Here is a 20,609-nt window from a genome sequence, read left to right on the forward strand (position 1 = left end):
CCCTACGACTTATTTTAGAAGATACACTCCTGGAAATGGAAAAAAGAACACATTGACACCGGTGTGTCAGATCCACCATACTTGCTCCGGACACTGCGAGAGGGCTGTACAAGCAATGATCACACGCACGGCACAGCGGACACACCAGGAACCGCGGTGTTGGCCGTCGAATGGCGCTAGCTGCGCAGCATTTGTGCACCGCCGCCGTCAGTGTCAGCCAGTTTGCCGTGGCATACGGAGCTCCATCGCAGTCTTTAACACTGGTAGCATGCCGCGACAGCGTGGACGTGAACCGTATGTGCAGTTGACGGACTTTGAGCGAGGGCGTATAGTGGGCATGCGGGAGGCCGGGTGGACGTACCGCCGAATTGCTCAACACGTGGGGCGTGAGGTCTCCACAGTACATCGATGTTGTCGCCAGTGGTCGGCGGAAGGTGCACGTGCCCGTCGACCTGGGACCGGACCGCAGCGACGCACGGATGCACGCCAAGACCGTAGGATCCTACGCAGTGCCGTAGGGGACCGCACCACCACTTCCCAGCAAATTAGGGACACTGTTGCTCCTGGGGTATCGGCGAGGACCATTCACAACCGTCTCCATGAAGCTGGGCTACGGTCCCGCACACCGTTAGGCCGTCTTCCGCTCACGCCCCAACATCGTGCAGCCCGCCTCCAGTGGTGTCGCGACAGGCGTGAATGGAGGGACGAATGGAGACGTGTCGTCTTCAGCGATGAGAGTCGCTTCTGCCTTGGTGCCAATGATGGTCGTATGCGTGTTTGGCGCCGTGCAGGTGAGCGCCACAATCAGGACTGCATACGACCGAGGCACACAGGGCCAACACCCGGCATCATGGTGTGGGGAGCGATCTCCTACACTGGCCGTACACCACTGGTGATCGTCGAGGGGACACTGAATAGTGCACGGTACATCCAAACTGTCATCGAACCCATCGTTCTACCATTCCTAGACCGGCAAGGGAACTTGCTGTTCCAACAGGACAATGCACGTCCGCATGTATCCCGTGCCACCCAACGTGCTCTAGAAGGTGTAAGTCAACTACCCTGGCCAGCAAGATCTCCGGATCTGTCCCCCTTTGAGCATGTTTGGGACTGGATGAAGCGTCGTCTCACGCGGTCTGCACGTCCAGCACGAACGCTGGTCCAACTGAGGCGCCAGGTGGAAATGGCATGGCAAGCCGTTCCACAGGACTACATCCAGCATCTCTACGATCGTCTCCATGGGAGAATAGCAGCCTGCATTGCTGCGAAAGGTGGATATACACTGTACTAGTGCCGACATTGTGCATGCTCTGTTGCCTGTGTCTATGTGCCTGTGGTTCTGTCAGTGTGATCATGTGATGTATCTGACCCCAGGAATGTGTCAATAAAGTTTCCCCTTCCTGGGACAATGAATTCACGGTGTTCTTATTTCAATTTCCAGGAGTGTAGATTAAGGAAAGACAAACCTACTTTTCTAGTATTTATAAGTTTAGAGAAAGCTTTTGACAATGTTGACTGGAATACTCTCTTCCAAATTCTGAAAGTGACAGGGGACAAATACAGGGAGCGAAAGGCTATTTACAATTTGTACAGAAACCAAAGGGGCCGGCCGAAGTGGCCGTGCGGTTCTAGGCGCTGCAGTCTAGAACCGCGAGACCGCTACGGTCGCAGGTTCGAATCCTGCCTCGGGCATGGATGTGTGTGATGTCCTTAGGTTAGGTAGGTTTAACTAGTTCTAAGTTCTAGGGGACTAATGACCTCAGAAGTTGAGTCGCATAGTGCTCAGAGCCAGACACCAAAGGGCAGTTATAAGAGTCGAGGGGCATGAAAGGGAAGCAGTGGTTCTATATCTACATCTACATCTACATTTATACTCTGCAAGCGACCCAACGGTGTGTGTCGGAGGGCACTTTACGTGCCACTGTCATTACCTCCCTTTCCGGTTCTAGTCGTGTATGGAAGAACAACTGCCGGAAAGCCTACGTGCGGGATCGAATCTCTCTAATTTTACATTCGTGATCTCCTCGGGAGGTATAAGTAGGGGGAAGCAATATATTCGATACCTCATCCAGAAACGTACCCACTCGAAACCTGGACAGCAAGCTACACCGCGATGCAGAGCGCCTCTCTTGCAGAGTCTGCCACTTGAGTTTGCTGAACATCTCCGTAACGCTGTCACACTTACCAAATAACCCTGTGACGAAACGCTCCGCTCTTCTCTGGATCTTCTCTATCTCCTCCGTCAACCCGTCCTGGTACGGATCCCACACTGATAAGCAATACTCAAGTATAGATCGAGCGAGTGTTTTGTAAGCCACCTCCTTTGTTGATGGACTACATTTTCTAAGGACTCTCCCAATGAATCTCAACCTGGTACCAGCCTTACCAACAATTAATTTTATATGATCATTCCACTTCAAATCGTTCCGCAAGCATACTCCCAGATATTTTACAGAAGTAACTGCTACCAGTGTTTGTTCCGCTATCATATAATCATACAATAAAGGATCCTTCTTTCTATGTATTCGCAATACGTTACATTTGTCTACGTTAAGGGTCAGTTGCCAGGTCGGGAAGGGAGTGAGACAAGGTTGTAGCCCATACGCGATGTTACTCAATCTGTATATTGAGCACGCGGTAAAGGAAAGAAAAGAAAATTTTGGGGTAGGAATTAAAATCCACGGAGAAGAAATAAAAAATTGGTGGTTTATCGATGACATTGTAATACTGTCAGAGACAGCAAAGGACCTGGAAGAGCCGTTGAAAGGAATGGACAGTGTCTTGGAAGGAGGATATAAGATGAACATCAACAAAAACAAAATGAGGATAATGGAATGTAGTCGAATTAAGTCGGGTGATGCTGAGGGAGTTAGATTAGGAAATGAAACACTTAAAGTAGTAGATGAGTTTTGCTGTTTGGGGGGCAAAGTAACTGATAATGGTTGAAGTAGGGAGGATAGAAAATGTAGACTGGTAATGGCAGAGAAAGCGTATCTGAAGAAGAGGAATTTGTTAACACGAGTATAGATTTAAGTACCAAGAACCCTTTTCTGAAAATATTTGCATGAAGTGTAGCCATGTATGGAAGTGAAACATGGACGATAGTTTAGATAAGAAGAGAATAGAAGCTTTAGAAATGTGGTGATACAGAACATTAAATTGTTAGATCACGAAACTAATAAGGAGGTACTGAATAGAATTGGGGAGAAGAGGAATTTGTGGCAAAACTTGACTAGAAGTAGGGATCGGTTGGTAGGACACATTCTGAGGCACCAAGGGCTAACCAATTTAGTGTTTGAGGGCAGCGTGAAGGGTAAAAATCGTAGAGGGAGATCAAGGGATGAATATACTAAGCAGATTCAGAAGGATGTAGGTTGCAATAGTTATTCAGAGATGAAGAAGCTTGCACAGGATTGGGTAGCATGGAGAGCTCCATCAAACCGGTCTCTTGACTGAAGACCAAAAAAACAACATCAAAAACAGCAACAACAACAATTATTACCCGTGTCTCTAACGAGATAGTACTGAATGTTATGCGCATATTCTTTCTTTTCTCTGTGAAGGCCTTTTAGTTTGAAAAGGTTTTCACCAATCCCCATGGTCATAGACGACAGAACATTAATAGCATAAGTATTGACAGCTTGGATAGTGCTAACACTAGAGTAAAGCGGATGCCCAAGTTCATTGCCTCCACATTCCTGCTTTTAATACATGTCGACTCTCTATCGGCATTGTCGCTGCTTCTTGATAACGGAATCGTATATTTTCAGAGCAGACACTAAAGGAGGTCCTCTTTCCTGAATCTTCTGAAATCGATCTACTTTAGAAGTAATTTCCTACTTTGCTAACGGAAGTGTCCATCAGAAACTCGAAGGTCGTAAATTATTTCACGGTAACAGCATGAGTAAAACCAGTACTAATAAAGCTATGTAATAGCATTGACACCTCATGAAAGAGAAAAACTAGGCAAAGAAGCATTTTTAAAGACCTATAATGCAGGTCGAATAGTAACTTAGCTAGGTAGATGGAAGATGTAGATTGGCTTTTGACTGTAAAAATTAGTGACTTAAAAACGCCTTAAACGATCATTGCAAAGTGTACAGATGTGCAGAACTATAGACCTATATCTGTAACGTCGATCAGTTGTAGAATTTTGGAACACGTATTATGTTCGAGTATAATGACTTTTCTGGAGACTAGAAATCTACTCTGTAGGAATGGTTCAAATGGCTCTGAGCACTATGGGACTTAACATCTGAGGTCATCAGTCCCCTAGAACTTAGAACTACTTAAACATAACTAACCTAAGGACATCACGCACATCCATGCCCGAGGCAGGATTCGAACCTGCGACCGTAGCGGTCGCGCGGTTCCCGACTGAAGCGCCTAGAACCGCTCAGCCACTCCGGCCGGCTTACTCTGTAGGAATCAACATGGGTTTCGAAAAAGACGATCGTGTGAAACCCAGCTCACGCTATTCGTCCAAGAGATTCAGAGGGCCATAGACACGGGTTCCTAGGTAGATGCCGTGTTTCTTGACTTCCGCAAGGCGTTTGATATAGTTCCCCACAGTCGTTTAATGAACAAAGTAAGAGCATATGGACTATCAGACCAATTGTGTGATTGGATTGAAGAGTTCCTAGATAACAGAATGCAGCATGTCATTCTCAATGGAGAGAAGTCTTCCGAAGTAAGAGTGATTTCAGGTGTGCCGCAGGAGAGTATCGTAGGACCGTTGCTGTTCACAATATACATAAATGACCTTGTGGATAACATCGGAAGTTCACTGAGGCTTCTTGCTGATGAGCTGTACTATATCGAGAGGTTGTAACAATGGAAAATTGTACTGAAATGCAGGAGGATCTGCAGCGAATTGACGCACGGTGCAGGGAATGGCAATTGAATCTTAATGTAGACAAGTGCAATGCGCTGCGAATACGTAGAAAGAAAGATCCTTTATCATTTAGCTACAATATAGCAGGTCAGCAACTGGAAGCAGTTAATTCCATAAATTAGCTGTGAGGAGGCATTAGGAGTGATTTAAAATGGAATGATCATATGAAGTTGATCGTCGGTAAAGCAGATGCCAGAATGAGATTCATTGGAAGAATCCTAAGGAAATGCAATGCGAAAACAAAGGAAGTAGGTTACACTACACTTGTTCGCCCACTGCTTGAATACTGCTCACCGGTGTTGGATCCGTACCAGATAGGGTTGATAGAAGAGATAGAGAAGATCCAACGGAGAGCAACGCGCTTTGTTACAGGATCATTTAGTAATCGCGAAAGTGTTGCGGAGATGATAGATAAATTCCAGTGGAACACTTTGCAGGAGAGACTCTCAGTATCTCGGTACGGGCTTTTGTTGAAGTTTCGAGAACATACCTTCACCGAGGAATCAAGCAGTATATTGCTCCCTCCTACATATACCTCACGAAGAGACCATGAGGATAAAATCAGAGAGATTAGAGCCTACACAGAGGCATACTGACAATCTTTCTTTCCACGAACAATACGAGACTGGAATAGAAGGGAGAACCGATAGAGGTACCCAAAGTACCCTCCGCCACACACCGTCAGGTGGCTTGAGGAGTATGGATGTAGATGTAGATAACAGCGGATGCATAGCACCATCGAAAGTCAGTTTAATTTTTTTAAATTAAAGAAATACAATTTGAATAGTAAAGCAGAATGTTGCTTCCCATGATTAAAAAAGCACATTTATGTACAAAATAATTAAAAAAATAATAATATAGGTGCAATGTAGGATGCTAAATCAGAATTCCTGTCTGTAGATGTGTAATGAAACGCGAATAACTCACAAACTAAGAACCCCAGCAAAACACCATTGTAATCATGTAAAAGTTTTTTGTTCGTTGGTAAGTCTGCTCGTAATCGACAAGATACATTATGCAAAATTTACTTAGTGCAAGCAATCCAGCTGTGATATTTCATAGTATCAGAGGAGTAGGTGCATAAGCGCGTGCTCTGTGAAATATTTAGGTGTATAGTTTTAACAGTTATATGCACAATAAACGCCTACTGTTTAAGTCGTTTGAAACCAATTGTGTTTGTATAAATGAAGAGACGGGTGACTTGGCATCTGACTTACTCCATTATCAAATGGTTCAAATGGCTCTGAGCACTATGGGACTTAACTTCTGAGGTCATCAGTCCCCTAGAACTTAGAACTACTTAAACCTAACTAACCTAAGGACATCACACACATCCATGCCCGATTCAGGATTCGAACCTGCGACCGTAGCGGTCTCGCGGTTCCAGACTGAAGCGCCTAGAACCGCTCGGCCACTCGGGCCGGCGTCCATTATCAACATCGATTCTGTTTCATGTCCTTGCATGCATTTCCGAAGGAACATTGCATCGTACTTCTTAGCAACACAGGCACTGCAATATCGTAATTATACGCCGATACCACGTGGTGACTTTCAATTAAAATGTCCTACATCTGTACGGGAATTACATGACGTGTACGAATGTTGGTTGAGACGCAGGATCGACGACATACGGAAGTTTGGGTCTAGCCGTCAGTCGTGTACGGATAGCCAAAGCGTTTTAGGCGACCGCTCGTTTAAATCGGGAAATCCGGGATCGAGTCCAGGTCCGGCGCAAATTTTTATTGTTGTCATTCCACTATACAGCTGATGGTTGTCCGTATTCGCAAATGCGAATACGTTTCATTTAAAATTTGTGTCAAACTGTGAAAGGTGGTTTGGCATACTGATCTGCGGCTGTTATTGTCGGTTAATAGATTGACCTGTCATCACCTAACGTTTTAGAAGCTTTTCAGTTATATAACTTACTAAATACCATTTTAGGATGGAAGAAGGTGCATCGTGATCTACACTTGAAGAAATATAGTCAATGTTACTGACAGGTAATATTACTTTTTATCACATTTCTATCAGGCCTACTTGAGGTTATATACCGAACATTTATCAAGAAAGGCTGGAACATTTGCCAATCGGAAGTCTGATGCAAATGGTCTCTAAAACGTTTACACAGTGTATTTCCATAACCAACTACTAAGTGATACCCATCTAATACTAATACTGCAAAGTACAAAACGAAAAAAACACACACTGTAGCCACAGACAGAAAAACAGACCAAACTCCATTTTAGGATGGGCAGAAGGTGTTTTGATGAGATCGTGTATCACTTCAACCACATATTTTCGTAATACATAAGAAGACATTCATAATGTTTACTTTATACATGGCCAAAGGCAATCAAGGAACAAGACAGAGATGAAAAGTCGACGTCTCAAAAACAAAATCTTTGCACCAAAACAAAATTATTTACTTTCAGGTTGCTTATCTTAGTATGTTAGCACAATTACAGGTCTCTCATCGTGAGCGAAAATTATAACTTTGTACCAGAATAAAATTGTATTATTTCTCAAAATATTTAAGCTTCCAAGTGCAAAACATATGTGGCCCTAGAGTCCTAACAAATAGTTTAAATTAAATGACTGCATTACATTTCAAAAGATAAACGGCTCGCTTATTGGCATCTCTGGAATATGTTACAGATTAGTTGACGAACCACGCATTAGACACTGACTGCTGCCACATACACAGTGATGTATGTTACAGCGCAAGACCTAGGCAGCTACAGCGTCGGAAGTGAGTCTCTGCTGTGGCTACCAGCGGGTACACGACATTAGGCGCTAGTTCTGCTATGACATGTGGCGGCCTCGTGGCAGTCAAGATCTTAATGAAACCTAAATACAAGAAATTGGTGGTATAACATTATAAAGCACACATTGGCACTGCTGCTGATCTAACAGCTTAAAATGTACTTGTTGACGAGAATTACTAACGTAAACAACGTTATTCCCACGATGTCAGTAATGATAAAATCTTACGCTCACAAAAGCAATACCAAATATTTCACCATTCATCCGTACATTTTCCCATGTTTAGAATGCACCTAGAGCAGTAAGATGATCTTAATGCTTACCGACAACAAACGCATTTGTTGATACACAGTCAGTTCCACAAGAAAGTGTACGCCATAATTTTAAATGTAACGTCCGTAGCGACATCTCTGGTAGTGGTCTCGAATCTGTTCTCACTGTGCTTTTGCACAGTGTCTAGATAAACAATGTGAGAGTCGGCTGCAGTTTAAAACACGTGCTAAGTATCTGAAGTGTCACGAGGCAGTGTTCCTTGTAAATCATCCAAAGGGACCAAAGCTTTCATAGGGAGCCTCAGTTAAAATTCTTAGAAAGTCAAAGACATTCGTTGCGAAGTGGGTCAAACGAAATTTAGAGGTTGGAAACGTGGATGATTTACCGGAGAGGGGGCTAACGTGCGCGACTACAAAAACTCAGGACAATGAAATTGTGCGTCCTTTAAGATTTGTTCGAACGAGGCAAACTGGGTGCTTGAAGAGGTTAATGATCCGAAACGTCGCAGCCGCCTCTCTACAGCGTGGAAACAAGGCGATGGTGAGTCCAAAATGGATTGGCCTGCAGTGTCTCCGGGTGTAAATCCGATCGTAATGTTTGGTCGCATATTAAGATGAAGCTTAAAGGAAAGCCAATACGTACTTGGAAGCAGCTATCATATACAATCAGGACGATATGGAGATCGTTACCGAGAGAATATGCAGAAAATCTCGTGGAAAGCATGCCAAAAAGTGTCAAGCTATAATCGATAATGGCGGCGATTGGATTAACTATTAGGTAATCGTCCAATTAGTTATAACGTGTATTTTCATGTAAACATATATTTATAATAGTGCCTTATTTCATACGGATAACGGCGTACACTTCCTTGTGGAGCTGACTGAATCACATGGCGATTATCCAAAGTAGTAACAAAAGCACCTGAGAATGTGGACCTGCTGAAACATGTTTCTTAGTGTCATCGTGATACTCAGTCTTGGGTCAATTAGTAACTTAGAAATAATCCGACCCCATGGAGCAAGGTCTTAATTTTTCGTTTAAGCACTACATTTCTCTGTGTAAGACTTCAACTTCAATTACGGCGTCAGTAGGTAGATGCTGAATTGCCTTGCTAAGAAACTGTGCTATTACTTCTAAAGACAAAAGTTATGTGGATGGCAAATCGTCTTACTTCCGCTACATCTTATGCGGCAATCAGCCAAACATTACAATGACCATATTAACTTAATATTGGAGTTGAAAACGTTTGTCATCTACTGCTATCACTCAATAGACACCACATGGCACGTTGCTCCATGCATCGTCATTTTAAAGAAAATTTTAACATACTGTCTCAAAATTGCCCTGCACTCGTACATCACCGTGAGGCAAAACTGTACCAGATTGCCTCGTATAACACTACGTTACTGCTAAAGTGAAACAAACTGCCCAGTAGGGTCAATAATGATCAATTTACAGGACGAATACCATTACCTCTGGTGGGGAGGGGGGTGGACAATTATGGTCAATTTGCAGGGTGACAACAACTACCGCTGTCGGATGGTGGAATTACACCAGTCATCAAAATGACACAGACAATAACAATAAGGCATTTTAATGGCATTAAAACGAATACCACCATGATGTCACGGATTCTGCCATCTTGGATTCTGACATCATGTGGATAAGGTCAATTACCTATGTGTGATGTCATGATGATGTTATAGTAATGGTGATGTGACTTTCACATCATGGATACGGTGCAGACCTGCACACATGAGCCGCCCGGTGTGGCCGTGCGGTTCTAGGCGCTTCAGTCTGGAACCGCGTGACCGCTACGGTCGCAGGTTCGAATCCTGCCTCGGGCATGGATGTGTGTGATGTTCTTAGTTCAGTTAGGTTTAAGTAGTTCTAAGTTCTAGGGGACTGATGACTACAGATGTTAAGTCCCATAGTGCTCAGAGCCTTTTGAACCATTTTTTGCACACATGACGTCACAAATCTGAGCATTTTGCTTGTTGGAAAAAGTCTTGACTTTCCGTCGCCAATAAATGCCGGCTTACTGGTAATCGCTTTCGCTTGTTCTAACAAGTCGTAGCTAGAGAGAACAAGTGTCAATTTGCTTAGTCGACGTCATGATTAAACTTTCTGACGTCTACGAAAGTGCACTGACGGAGTCTCCAAGCTTGTCGTATTTCGCCTTGTAGGGGTATATGCACATTCACTGTAACGACAGTTCTTATGTAACTCATCATTTTCGCCCCGCTCAGTGGTTTTCTGACGGTAGTGGTAGTCAACTATCAACTGACCATCATTGCCCCAAATTAAATTTGGGGTAATGCTATCCCGGTTTTTTAATGGTTTGTGCGAATGAAATTGTAATCCGTTACGTCCCATTCTGTTCCATTTTATTGAATGAAATTACGATCCATTTCTTTTCGATCTTTCGCATTCGAATCCATTCTGTTTCGATCTCTTCCATTCTGACCTGTTCCATTCCTTTTTTTGAATGGTCTGTGCGAATGACGTTCTGATACATCCCATTCTCCTTTTTGAACGAAATTCTGATCCATTCTGTTCTGTTCCTATCAGTTCCGTTTCTTTCTGTGGTGTGTGGGGATGAAATTCTGATCTGTTCGATTCTGTTCCATCATTTCCCCACTCAGCTGTATCAACCATGCGTTTGGGTACCTGTAATGCCAATCACCCACTGCACATACACACTGAAAGCTACTGGTCTCACAATACTGTTTTAAGAAATAGATCTGACACCCTCAGTGGCTGATTAATTAACTGACACCTCCAGCAGATGGAACATGCAGTAGATGACACACTGAGTTGCTGACACACCCAGTACCTAGTATGACTAACTCTCGCAATTTCCTGGTATCTCCGATATTGCAGCAATTTTTAATCCTTCTGGCTCAGTAGTGGCAATATAGCTGATATGTTTATTTTATTAAAACTTATGGAAAAATTAAGTTACAACAGCAGCATCACGTATGTTTTGCTCTCAAAATCTGACATATATTGAGAAATAGTTCAATTTTATTTTGGTGCAAGGTTCTAATCCTCGTTCATGATCAGACAACTGTAATTGTACTTGTGTATTATGATAAGCAATATCCATGTGTTCTTTGCTTATTTTGATAAATAATTTTATTTAGAAGCCAATATTGTATTTTTTGCAATATAGACTTTTCATTTTTGTCTTGTTCCACCATTGTATTTGGCGATGTTGCCGGTACAAATAACCATTTGATATTCCAGGCATTATGAAGCTCTCCTTGTGTATTACGGAACCATGTGGTTTAAGTGATACAAATAAATTGTTCTAGGAGTCTCTTCAAAACAACTTCATCCCGTCCTATAAAACCGCTTACTCAGTTTGTTTGCCTCTGGCTGTGTTGTGTGTTTTTACATGTTGTATTTTGCAGCATTATGATTATAGTAGTTGATTATGATAATACAGCATGTAAGTTGGAATGGTAAGGAGCGTAGGAGTGGGGGAGAGGGTGGTGCTATTGGCTTTGCTGGAGAAATCTATATTAATCATTTATTAATAAAAGAAAAAATCTAAACATTAAACGCAATTATAAAAGGAAATTCACACTGGCTGAGCACAGTACTGCAGTTTGGCCTCAGAGTACACTTTATCATATTTGTCCATAAGACAAGAAATTTTAAGTATTCAGCTTCAAGTAGAAATATATTGAATGTCATTTAACCACAAGAAAATGAATATTTGGCCTAACAACTGGTAGCAAAATACAGGGAAATCCGATTTGGCACATCTATATTTATGAAACTAATAAACATATACAATGAATTTTGTGTTTTTATGAACGGGAAACTCGAAAAGTTTTTTCGTCGTAGGTGTTCAATATGCCCCCTTAAGCTGCACGGTGTATGTCAATGCGGTGTTCGAATTGTTCCCACACTGCAGTGAGAATATCTTGAGCTACAGCTTCCACAGCTGTTGTTATGCGATGTCTCAGTTCTTTCATTGTTGTTGGTAACGGAGGCACATAAACAGAGTTTTTTATAAACCCCCACAAGAAATAATCATATACAGTCAGATCTGGTGACACTGGAGTCCAATAATGTAAGGTTCAATCATTTGGTCCAGTGCGACCGATCCATCGTTCAGTAATCCTTTGATTTAAAAATTCCCGAACTTCTAGATGCCGGAGTGGCGGTGCCAAATCCTGTTTGGTAAATGAACTCGTTCAAATCAGTCTTCAACTGTGGGAAAAGAAAGTTCTCAAGCATATTGAGATATATGCTTCTTGTAACAGTGTTCTCGTGAAATAAAAATGGACCATACACCTTTTCCCGTGAAACTGCCCGTAACACATTAAATTTTCAAGAGCCCCTCTCACGTTGTACAACTTCATGTGGTTGTTCCTTACCCAATACTGTCACATTATGACGGTTCACCTTTCCATTTAAATGGAATGTTGTCTCGTGACTAAACGTCTTGCCAAGAACGAAATTGCAGAACTCCACACGTTGTTGTCTGTCATCTTCACGAAGAGCTTGCTGTAGCTAAATTTTGTATGGTTTCATGTGTAAACATGGACGCAGCACATGCTAGACGGACATCGGGGACATGTTGAGCTGTCGAGCTGCGCGGCGAACCAATTTCTGCGGACTCCTTGTGAAACTATGGTGGATGATTTTGACATCTGTGTCAGACACTCGGGAGTGGCCCGGCAATTTGCCTTTACATAAACAACGTGTTTCTCGGAATTGTTCATGCCATCGTCTATTGCTCTATGCTGTAGGAGTATCCACGCCATATATAGTACGAAAGTCACGCTGAACGGTTATTACTGACCCGCAATGCGCAAAACGTAGTACACAGAACGCTTTTTGTTGTTCCGACACCATTTTTACTAGAACTGAAGTTGGCGCATACTGCTGGTACCTAGCGGGAACCATGTGAAGCTTGATAGTTTGCTTTCTCTGACTGTATATTGTTCACTCACATATTCTAAATAACATAAAAATTATAATTTTTTAAAAAAATTGGATGATTGTTTTTGATACATCCAGGATATGTAGCTGTAGTATCTCATGCACATTACATAGAAAACTTAACAAAACACAGGCATACTCTTAAGGCACATTTATTGACGAAAGGTGATGACAAAACTGAATGCAAATGATTAACGTAAAACCATAGAGCGTCATAATAAATATTTAAATGTACTGTTACTGAAACTTCGCAACCGGTGATATTTTCTGGTTATGAACTGCGAAAGGAATTTACATGCAATCACCAAATAGTTTAAAATAAATGTTCACATAACAACTTGAGAGAATGAAAACATACATAAATGACGTACATCAGTAACATTATCCTCAGTGCAACTGATGGACTAAACTTTGCAGATTGAAGTTGTGACTCATTTACAACCGGACAAGAAATTGTTTTTAAAATAAATATCCAACACACACCTCTGCAAATAAAAATATGCGTGACATGTACATCAGTTAGCTTAATACGTGTCGAAGTCTATATACAGGCTTTGCACAACTAGTGCACTAAACCTTACAGAATCGAACAGTAGATCAATAGCTTCACATACATGGAACCATCTTTCAGTCAACCTGAGTGCTACCAGCGGAATAAATACACAGAGGGGTCCAAAAAGATGTATCCACTGTTTAAAAGTCCAAAACGTGCAAACTGATTGGCGGAATTGTCTCATTTTTGGTGAAAGTGTAGCTTAAAGTTAAAGATATCACTGTAGGTTTACGAAATGGTCACTATTTACATCCTCACACAAACAATGCCGCCGAACTGCAGCACTAACTACTGACTGCTGCGTGTTCAGTTGGATATTTGCACATGAACGTACAATGGATTCTCGAAGTTCATCCAATGTCGATAAACGACGTCCCCACAGGTAAAAGTCCAGAGGAATTAGATCTGGGGAAGGTGGTGGATACTCCACAGTACCTCTACGGCCTATCCATCTTCCTGGTAGATTTTCGTCGAGATACGCCTTAACACCATTTTGGTAGTCGGCTGGGGCACCATGTTGTTGAAAATAAACTCTTCCGTCTCCATACAAGTCACAGACGGCAGGTAAAATGGATGTCTGAAGCTTCGGAACGTACACCTCACCGGTAACTGTGCCGTCAAAGAAGAATGGCCCAATCAAGCCCCGGTAAGACAACCCACACCACACATTTATTCCTGGCAAATTCACGGCTTTGTCTACATGGACGTTCGGATTTTCGGCGGCCCAGTAGATGCAGTTGTGGAGATTTACTGTACCATTGAGTTTGAACTGTGCCTCATCAGACCACACAATCATCTCCGCAAATTCTTCATCGTTGCGCACCATGTTGGTAAACCACTCGCAGTACTCCATTCTAAGATCTGGGTCGTCCTCGTTCATTGCGTGAAGCAATCGCGGGATGTAACACTTCCAGTTTGCTGTCTTCAAAATTCACCGAACACTTGACCGACTCACTCCAGTTTCACGGGCACCACTGTCTCACAGACTTCTGTGGTGAGCGAGTGAATTGTTGTAACACACGTCGGGACTTAGCTGGACTTGTTACTGTTAGAGATCGTCCAGATCGTTGTTTGTGTACATCTTTAACACAGCCTTCGGCTTCAAATTTGTCTCGAATGCGACGAATCGTTAAACGTGTCGTTGGCTCTGTTTGATACTCGTTTCCCATTGCCGTTGAACCTCATTAATGTTTTCGTTCTTAAAACACCACTTCAAAACTGACTTCCCTTCATCGAATGCAAGCCTTGCGCCAGTCATGTTTACTCGAATAACTAGGTGCAACTAAGAACAAAACACTGACTATCTGGCAACTGTCATCTGACAAAACAAAACAACGCAATAAAAGGCTTGTGTGGCGATTGCCGGAACTACAAACTATTACACTACCAAAGATGAGACAAGTCCGTCAATTAGTTTACCAGTTATGGACTTTAAACAGTGGATACAGTTTTTGGACGCCTCTGTATAATGGCAATGGAATAGTGAGAAACTTGACAATTTAGCTTCTCAATAAAACACAATAGTCCTTTGTAGCATGTAAAACACATAGTTACAGACACAGGCAGACAAACGACCAGAGGCGAACGAGGAAAGAAATTTCCATTTGAAAACAGACCACTCACTTGTACGACAGCACCATGCCCTGAGATACACAGTTTAACAAAACAGTAGGTCAGGTACAGCAGCCAGCACTAACATAACTCACTGAACTAGGCAAACATAACATCACACACAAAAAAAACAACGTCGCACGAACCGCTCGCAAACGTGATCACTGTCTTATAGCCACAGACATAACCTTAGCAGCCATACCAAGAGTGATGTGACAGGCGTAGCATGTACCTGGGCACCGCACTGCACACACAACAGCATGATGGTAGCAAGCTGCCAGTCCACACCCATCGCTAGTGTGTCTGCAGCATCCCTCCAGGCCTTGTATTTTGTAGGCGGCACCGCGGTAGTGGCAGGCAAGCAGCCTGCAGTCAGTTACGGTTATGCCAGAACTTCCATACTCGCGCCGCACTGCGTGCCCGCTACCGAGAAGTGACACGCAAACAAACAGCCTACATTCAGGGGGCGCGACTCAGGACTGCCCTCATCACTCACAGTGGTGGGCACAACTCGAAGACACAAGCTGGCTGGTGCCCAATGCACTCCAGCAGACGATGTGTTCCCTTCCTCGTTCATAGGCTGACTTCAGACTCAGAGCCTGCAGCAGCCAATGCTGCTGAACTTTCTCTTAGGACACAGAAAAGAAGCCCCACGGTGCACTCGTGGGAAGGTTCTGAGATATCGATACCTAGAGATATGCTACCATGGCTCCTAAATGTCCAAGAGAGCCTTGGCGACATAGTTCCGATCTGTAAGTGTTGCAGCTTTCGTGGAAAGCCTTTTTTCACAACCTCAAGCAGACCTAGTTCAAATGTGAAAAAAAGTAATGTTAGCATGTCAGTAGCATCAGTTACATTTTTTTGTGTAGTGTAGAACAGGATGCATCACCTCTTCCAGCCTAAATGGTGCTTTCTCTGGTGACACGTTGCTGAGAAACTTCTAAAATGTCAGGTGATGATAGTTCTTTCTGTGAACCACGAATAACGTAGCCTCGGATAGAAAAGGCAATAATATGTTGCTGTTCTTGTGTTAAGCTCCAGTGTTCCTTTAGACATGCGTGTTGCCCGAGGCACAGGCACTGCGGTGACTGCACCCGTTATGAAATACGTGAAATGTATTTGCAGTTGCGAATGTGGACAATCATCAGCCGTATATTAGACTGACGACAGTGAAAATTTGGCCTGCACCGGAACTCGAACCCGGATCTCCCGCTTTATGTGAGTGGTCGCCTTAACTGCTTTGACTATCTGTGGACGCCTCAGAGCTACATCGAAACTGCCACATGTTGTCGTTCCTCTGTCACAACCAGTACTCGTACACACATTAGGCAATTCCCGTACAGGGGAGGACATTTGTTAGCAAGACAGGTAATTCACTATCGTATTTCCAGAAATTTATGACATTGAATTAACGTTTTAACAGTTCACAAGCATTATAGAACAATTTGTATGTGGAAAGTGTTTAATTTTAGGGTCCGTTGTGCCTTACGCCAAGTATAGCACAGAGATCGAATTGTCGCAAGACAGCCAATGACCTCTTCAGTACAGATGCACACCACGTTCGAACTCTTACGGGAATCGGCGAAATACAGCGAAAAATAAGAAGAATGGGTGGGACAGTATATAGGTTGTGTGTGGATGAATTTAGAATCTGACTGTGACAGCATATACGCCAAATTTCGTAGCACTGTCCTAACGGATATGTTCGTTGTACGTCCTACTTAGATTTATGTGGTTTTTCAGGCAGTGCTGCTTGTCTGTTAGCAATGAAAACTCTTTGCAAACACCGCTGCTATCGGTCGCTAAGTGAAGGCTGTCGGCCACTGCGTTGGGCGTGGTGAGGTGTAATGCCTGAAATTTGGTCTTCTCGCTACACTCTTGACACTGTATATCTCGGAATACTGAGTTTCCTAACGATTTCTGAAATGGAATGGCCCAATCGTGTAGTTCTAACTACTTTTGCACGTTAAAGTTCTATTGATTCCCGTCCTGCAGCCATAATCGCACCGGAAACCATTTGACATGAATCAGCTGCGTACAGTCCGCCCCCGGTAGTTGAGTGGTCAGCACAACAGAATGTCAATCGTAAGGACCCGGGTTCGATTCCTAGCTGGGTCGGAGATTTTCTCCGCTCAGGGACCGTGTGTTGTGTTCTCCTAATCATCATCGTTTCATCCCCATCGACGCATAAGTCGCGGAAGTGGCGTCGAATCGAAAGACTTGCACCCGGCGAAAGGTCTACCAGATGGGAGGCCCTAGTCACACGACATTTTTTTTTTTTACCTGAGTACAAATGACAGGACAACGGCCTTGCCGCAGTGGATACACCGGTTCCCGTCAGATCACCGAAGTTAAGCGACATCGGGCGTGGCCGGCACTTGGATGGGTGACCATCTGGGCCGTCATGCGCTGTTGCCATTTTTCGGGGTGCACTCAGCCTCGTGATGCCAATTGAGGAGCTACGCTAATCTGTGCAGCTGCGATGACCACTGTGTTTGATCGGCTCAGTGGTCAGAGCCTCTGCTTAGTAAGCAGGGCACCTGGGTTCGAATCCTGGTCTGGCACAAATAAACAACTTTCCCCCACTGATTTCAATTAGTGGTCACTCGCAACCAATGTCTGTAATTTCCTTGTGTTTTAATTTCATTATTGCTCGTAATAAGTGACATAAAGGAAGTCTGATACGACTGCAATTAAACGCATACACAGAATACAGTGAATGGTGTGACGAGCAGGTAGTGTCAGCCGCCTGCCGCGACATGTGGACCTCTGTGGCGCCGGTGCTGCTGCTGAGTGCTGCCGCCGCCGCCTCCCGCCCGCCAGACGTGGCGGCCGCCTCTGCGCGGCTGCTGCTGCGCGACGCGTACCCCGTGTGGCAGCCGCGGTCTGCGCCGCGCGACTCTGGCCGCCGGCTGCTGCTGACGCCGCTGCTGGAGGCGGGGCTGGACGCGGCGGCGCGCCGCCTGTGCCAGGTGCGCGGCGACCGCTTCCCCGCCGACACGCCCAGCTACTCGGGCTTCCTCACCGTCGACAAGCAGCGCGACGCACACCTCTTCTTCTGGTTCTTCCCCGCCAAGGTACGCCGCCGGTACCCTTACCGGTGCAAAAAGTTCAGTACGCTTAAGGAGATGCTATACACTGATGTGAGCCGGCCGCTGTGGCAGAGCGGTTCTGGGCACTTCAGTCCGGAACGCCGCTGCTGCTACGGTCGCAGGTTCGAATCCTGCCTCGGGCATGGAAGTGTGTGATGTCCTCAGGTTCTAGGGGACTGATGACCTCAGCAGTTAAGTCCCATAATGCTCAGAGCCATTTGAACAATTTTTTGACCTCAGATGTTATGTCCCATAGTGCTTAGAGCCATTTGAACCAATTTTGAACACTGAGGCGACAAATGTCATGGCATGGCGATATGCACATTCACAGATGGCGGCAGTACCACATACACAAGGAATAAAAGGGCAGTGCTTTGGTAGAGCTGTCATCTGTACTCAGGTAAAAAAAAAAAAAAAATGGCGGCTGACTAGGGCCTCCCGGCGGGTAGACTTTTCGCAGGGTGCATGTCTTTCGATCTGATTCGACTTCGGCGACTTGCGCGTCGATGGGGATTAAATGATGATGATTAGGACAAGCGGAGAAAATCTCGACGCAGCCGGGAATCGAACCCGGGCCCTTACGATTGATATTATGTCGCGCTGACCACTTTTTTTTTCATTTCCTTCGTTATTGATCGTTATGTTTGGTCGTTGCGGACGTAACATGACATCCGTTCAAGTTCATTTGTTGATCCTTCCACTCAGTTTACTCAGTTTTTTATTACAGAGGCCAACCGGCTTTCTGACCGAACACGCTGAGGTGCTGTGCCGGCTTGTATATTCTTCATTGCGTATGTTCCGGGCGGACGTGCCATGACACCCGTTCAGGTTGTTCTTTGAGCCTTTCACTCAGCTTTTTTATTACAGAGGGTAGCTAACCCTCTGACCGAACACACTAAGCTACTGTGCCGGATAATTCTATTTTGTTCGTTGTGTATGTTCGGAGCGGATGTCTCATGACAGACGTTCAGATTGTTCGTTGATCCGTTCAGTCAGGTTTTTTTTTATTATAGACGGTAGCTAATCCTCTGACCGAACATGCTGAGTTACCGTGCCGGCGTGGATCAACAGACCTTTAACGTGCAAAAGCAGTCAGAGCTAGACGATTGGGCAATTCCATTTCGCAAATCTTTAGGAAACTCAATATTCCGAGATATACAGTGTCAAGAGTGTGCCGAGAAGACCCAATTTCAGGCATTACACCTCACCACGGCCAACGCAGTCGCCGACAGCCTTCACTTAGCGACCGATAGCGGCGGTGTTTGCACAGAGTTTTCATTGTTAACAGGCAAGCAACACAGCGTGAAAATCCGCATAAATCAATGTAGCACGTACGACGAACGTATCTGTTAGCACAGTGCTACGAAATTTGGCGTAAATGAGCTATGGTAGAAGACAACCGACGCGAGTGCGTTTACTAATAGCACAATATAGCCTGCGACGCCTCACCTGCGCTCGTGACCATATCGGTTGGGCCCTAGACGACTGGAATACCGTGGAGTGATCAGATGAGTCCCAACTGCAGTTCCTGGCAGCTGATAGTTGGTTTCAACAAAGCGCTGTGCAAGATGGCGGTGACTCCGTAATGGTGTGCGCTATATTTACATTGAATGAACTGGGTTCTTTGGTCCAACTGCACTGATCGTTGGCTAGAAGTGATTATGTTCGGATACTTGGTGACCATTTGCAGCCATTCATGAACTTTATGTTGCCAAACAACGACGGAATTTTTATGAATGACAATGTGCCATTTCTCCGGGCCACAGTTGTTCGCGATTGGTTCGAAGAACATTCTGGACATTTTGAGCGAATCATTTGCTCAGCAAGACCTCCCGACATGAATCCCATCGAATATTGATAGGACGTAATCGAGAGGTAAATTCGTGCTCAAAATCCTACAACGGCAACATTTTCGCATCATAGATTGTCAAAGGGGCAGCATGTGTCAATATTTGTGCAGGTGACTTCCAACGATTTACTGAGTCCAAGTAACGCCAAGTTGCTGCACTACGCCGGGCGAAAGCAGTTCCGACACGATTCTAGGAGGCATCCCATCACTTTTGTCACCTCAGTGTACATCATTAACGACTATCGGCGATCACTGGAACTTGAACAGGAAAAGAAAAGAATATCTATTTTACTTTGTTAATTCCATGCATTTGGGAGAACCTAAAAATGTAGAACACATATTTTTGTACTGTGGCCCATAGAATATCGGAATTGCCTGTAGAACAACCGGAAAAAGAGAGAGAAGCGAGTGGCCGCCCTGCCGTTGGAGCCCCGCCGCCATGCTGACCAAGGCAGCGGCAGGAGCTGCCCCACCGTTATGCTGCACAGTCGATAAACTAAGCGCCGTCTAGCGTTTTATCAGCATCTCCTACTTCCTCTTCATTGTGTAAGGAATGTTATCACAATAAATGCCATGATACTATCAAAAACCTACACTTAGTATTATTTAGAAACT

At 44.3% G+C, this 20,609-nt stretch overlaps 1 protein-coding gene across 1 annotated transcript in view; it reads left to right on the forward strand.

Moving 5' to 3' along the window:
• Positions 1–17,812: 17,812 nt before the first annotated feature.
• The window catches only part of LOC126456053 (venom serine carboxypeptidase-like), an 80,914-nt gene continuing 78,117 nt past the window's right edge, over positions 17,813–20,609 (forward strand). Inside the window, exon 1 of the mRNA XM_050091807.1 lies at positions 17,813–18,130. Coding sequence (XP_049947764.1) covers positions 17,813–18,130 — 318 coding nt within the window. The remainder of the gene's footprint in view (positions 18,131–20,609) is intronic.

This window comes from Schistocerca serialis, chromosome 2 (assembly GCF_023864345.2).
Source record: "Schistocerca serialis cubense isolate TAMUIC-IGC-003099 chromosome 2, iqSchSeri2.2, whole genome shotgun sequence".
Taxonomy (NCBI): Eukaryota; Metazoa; Arthropoda; class Insecta; order Orthoptera; family Acrididae; genus Schistocerca; species Schistocerca serialis.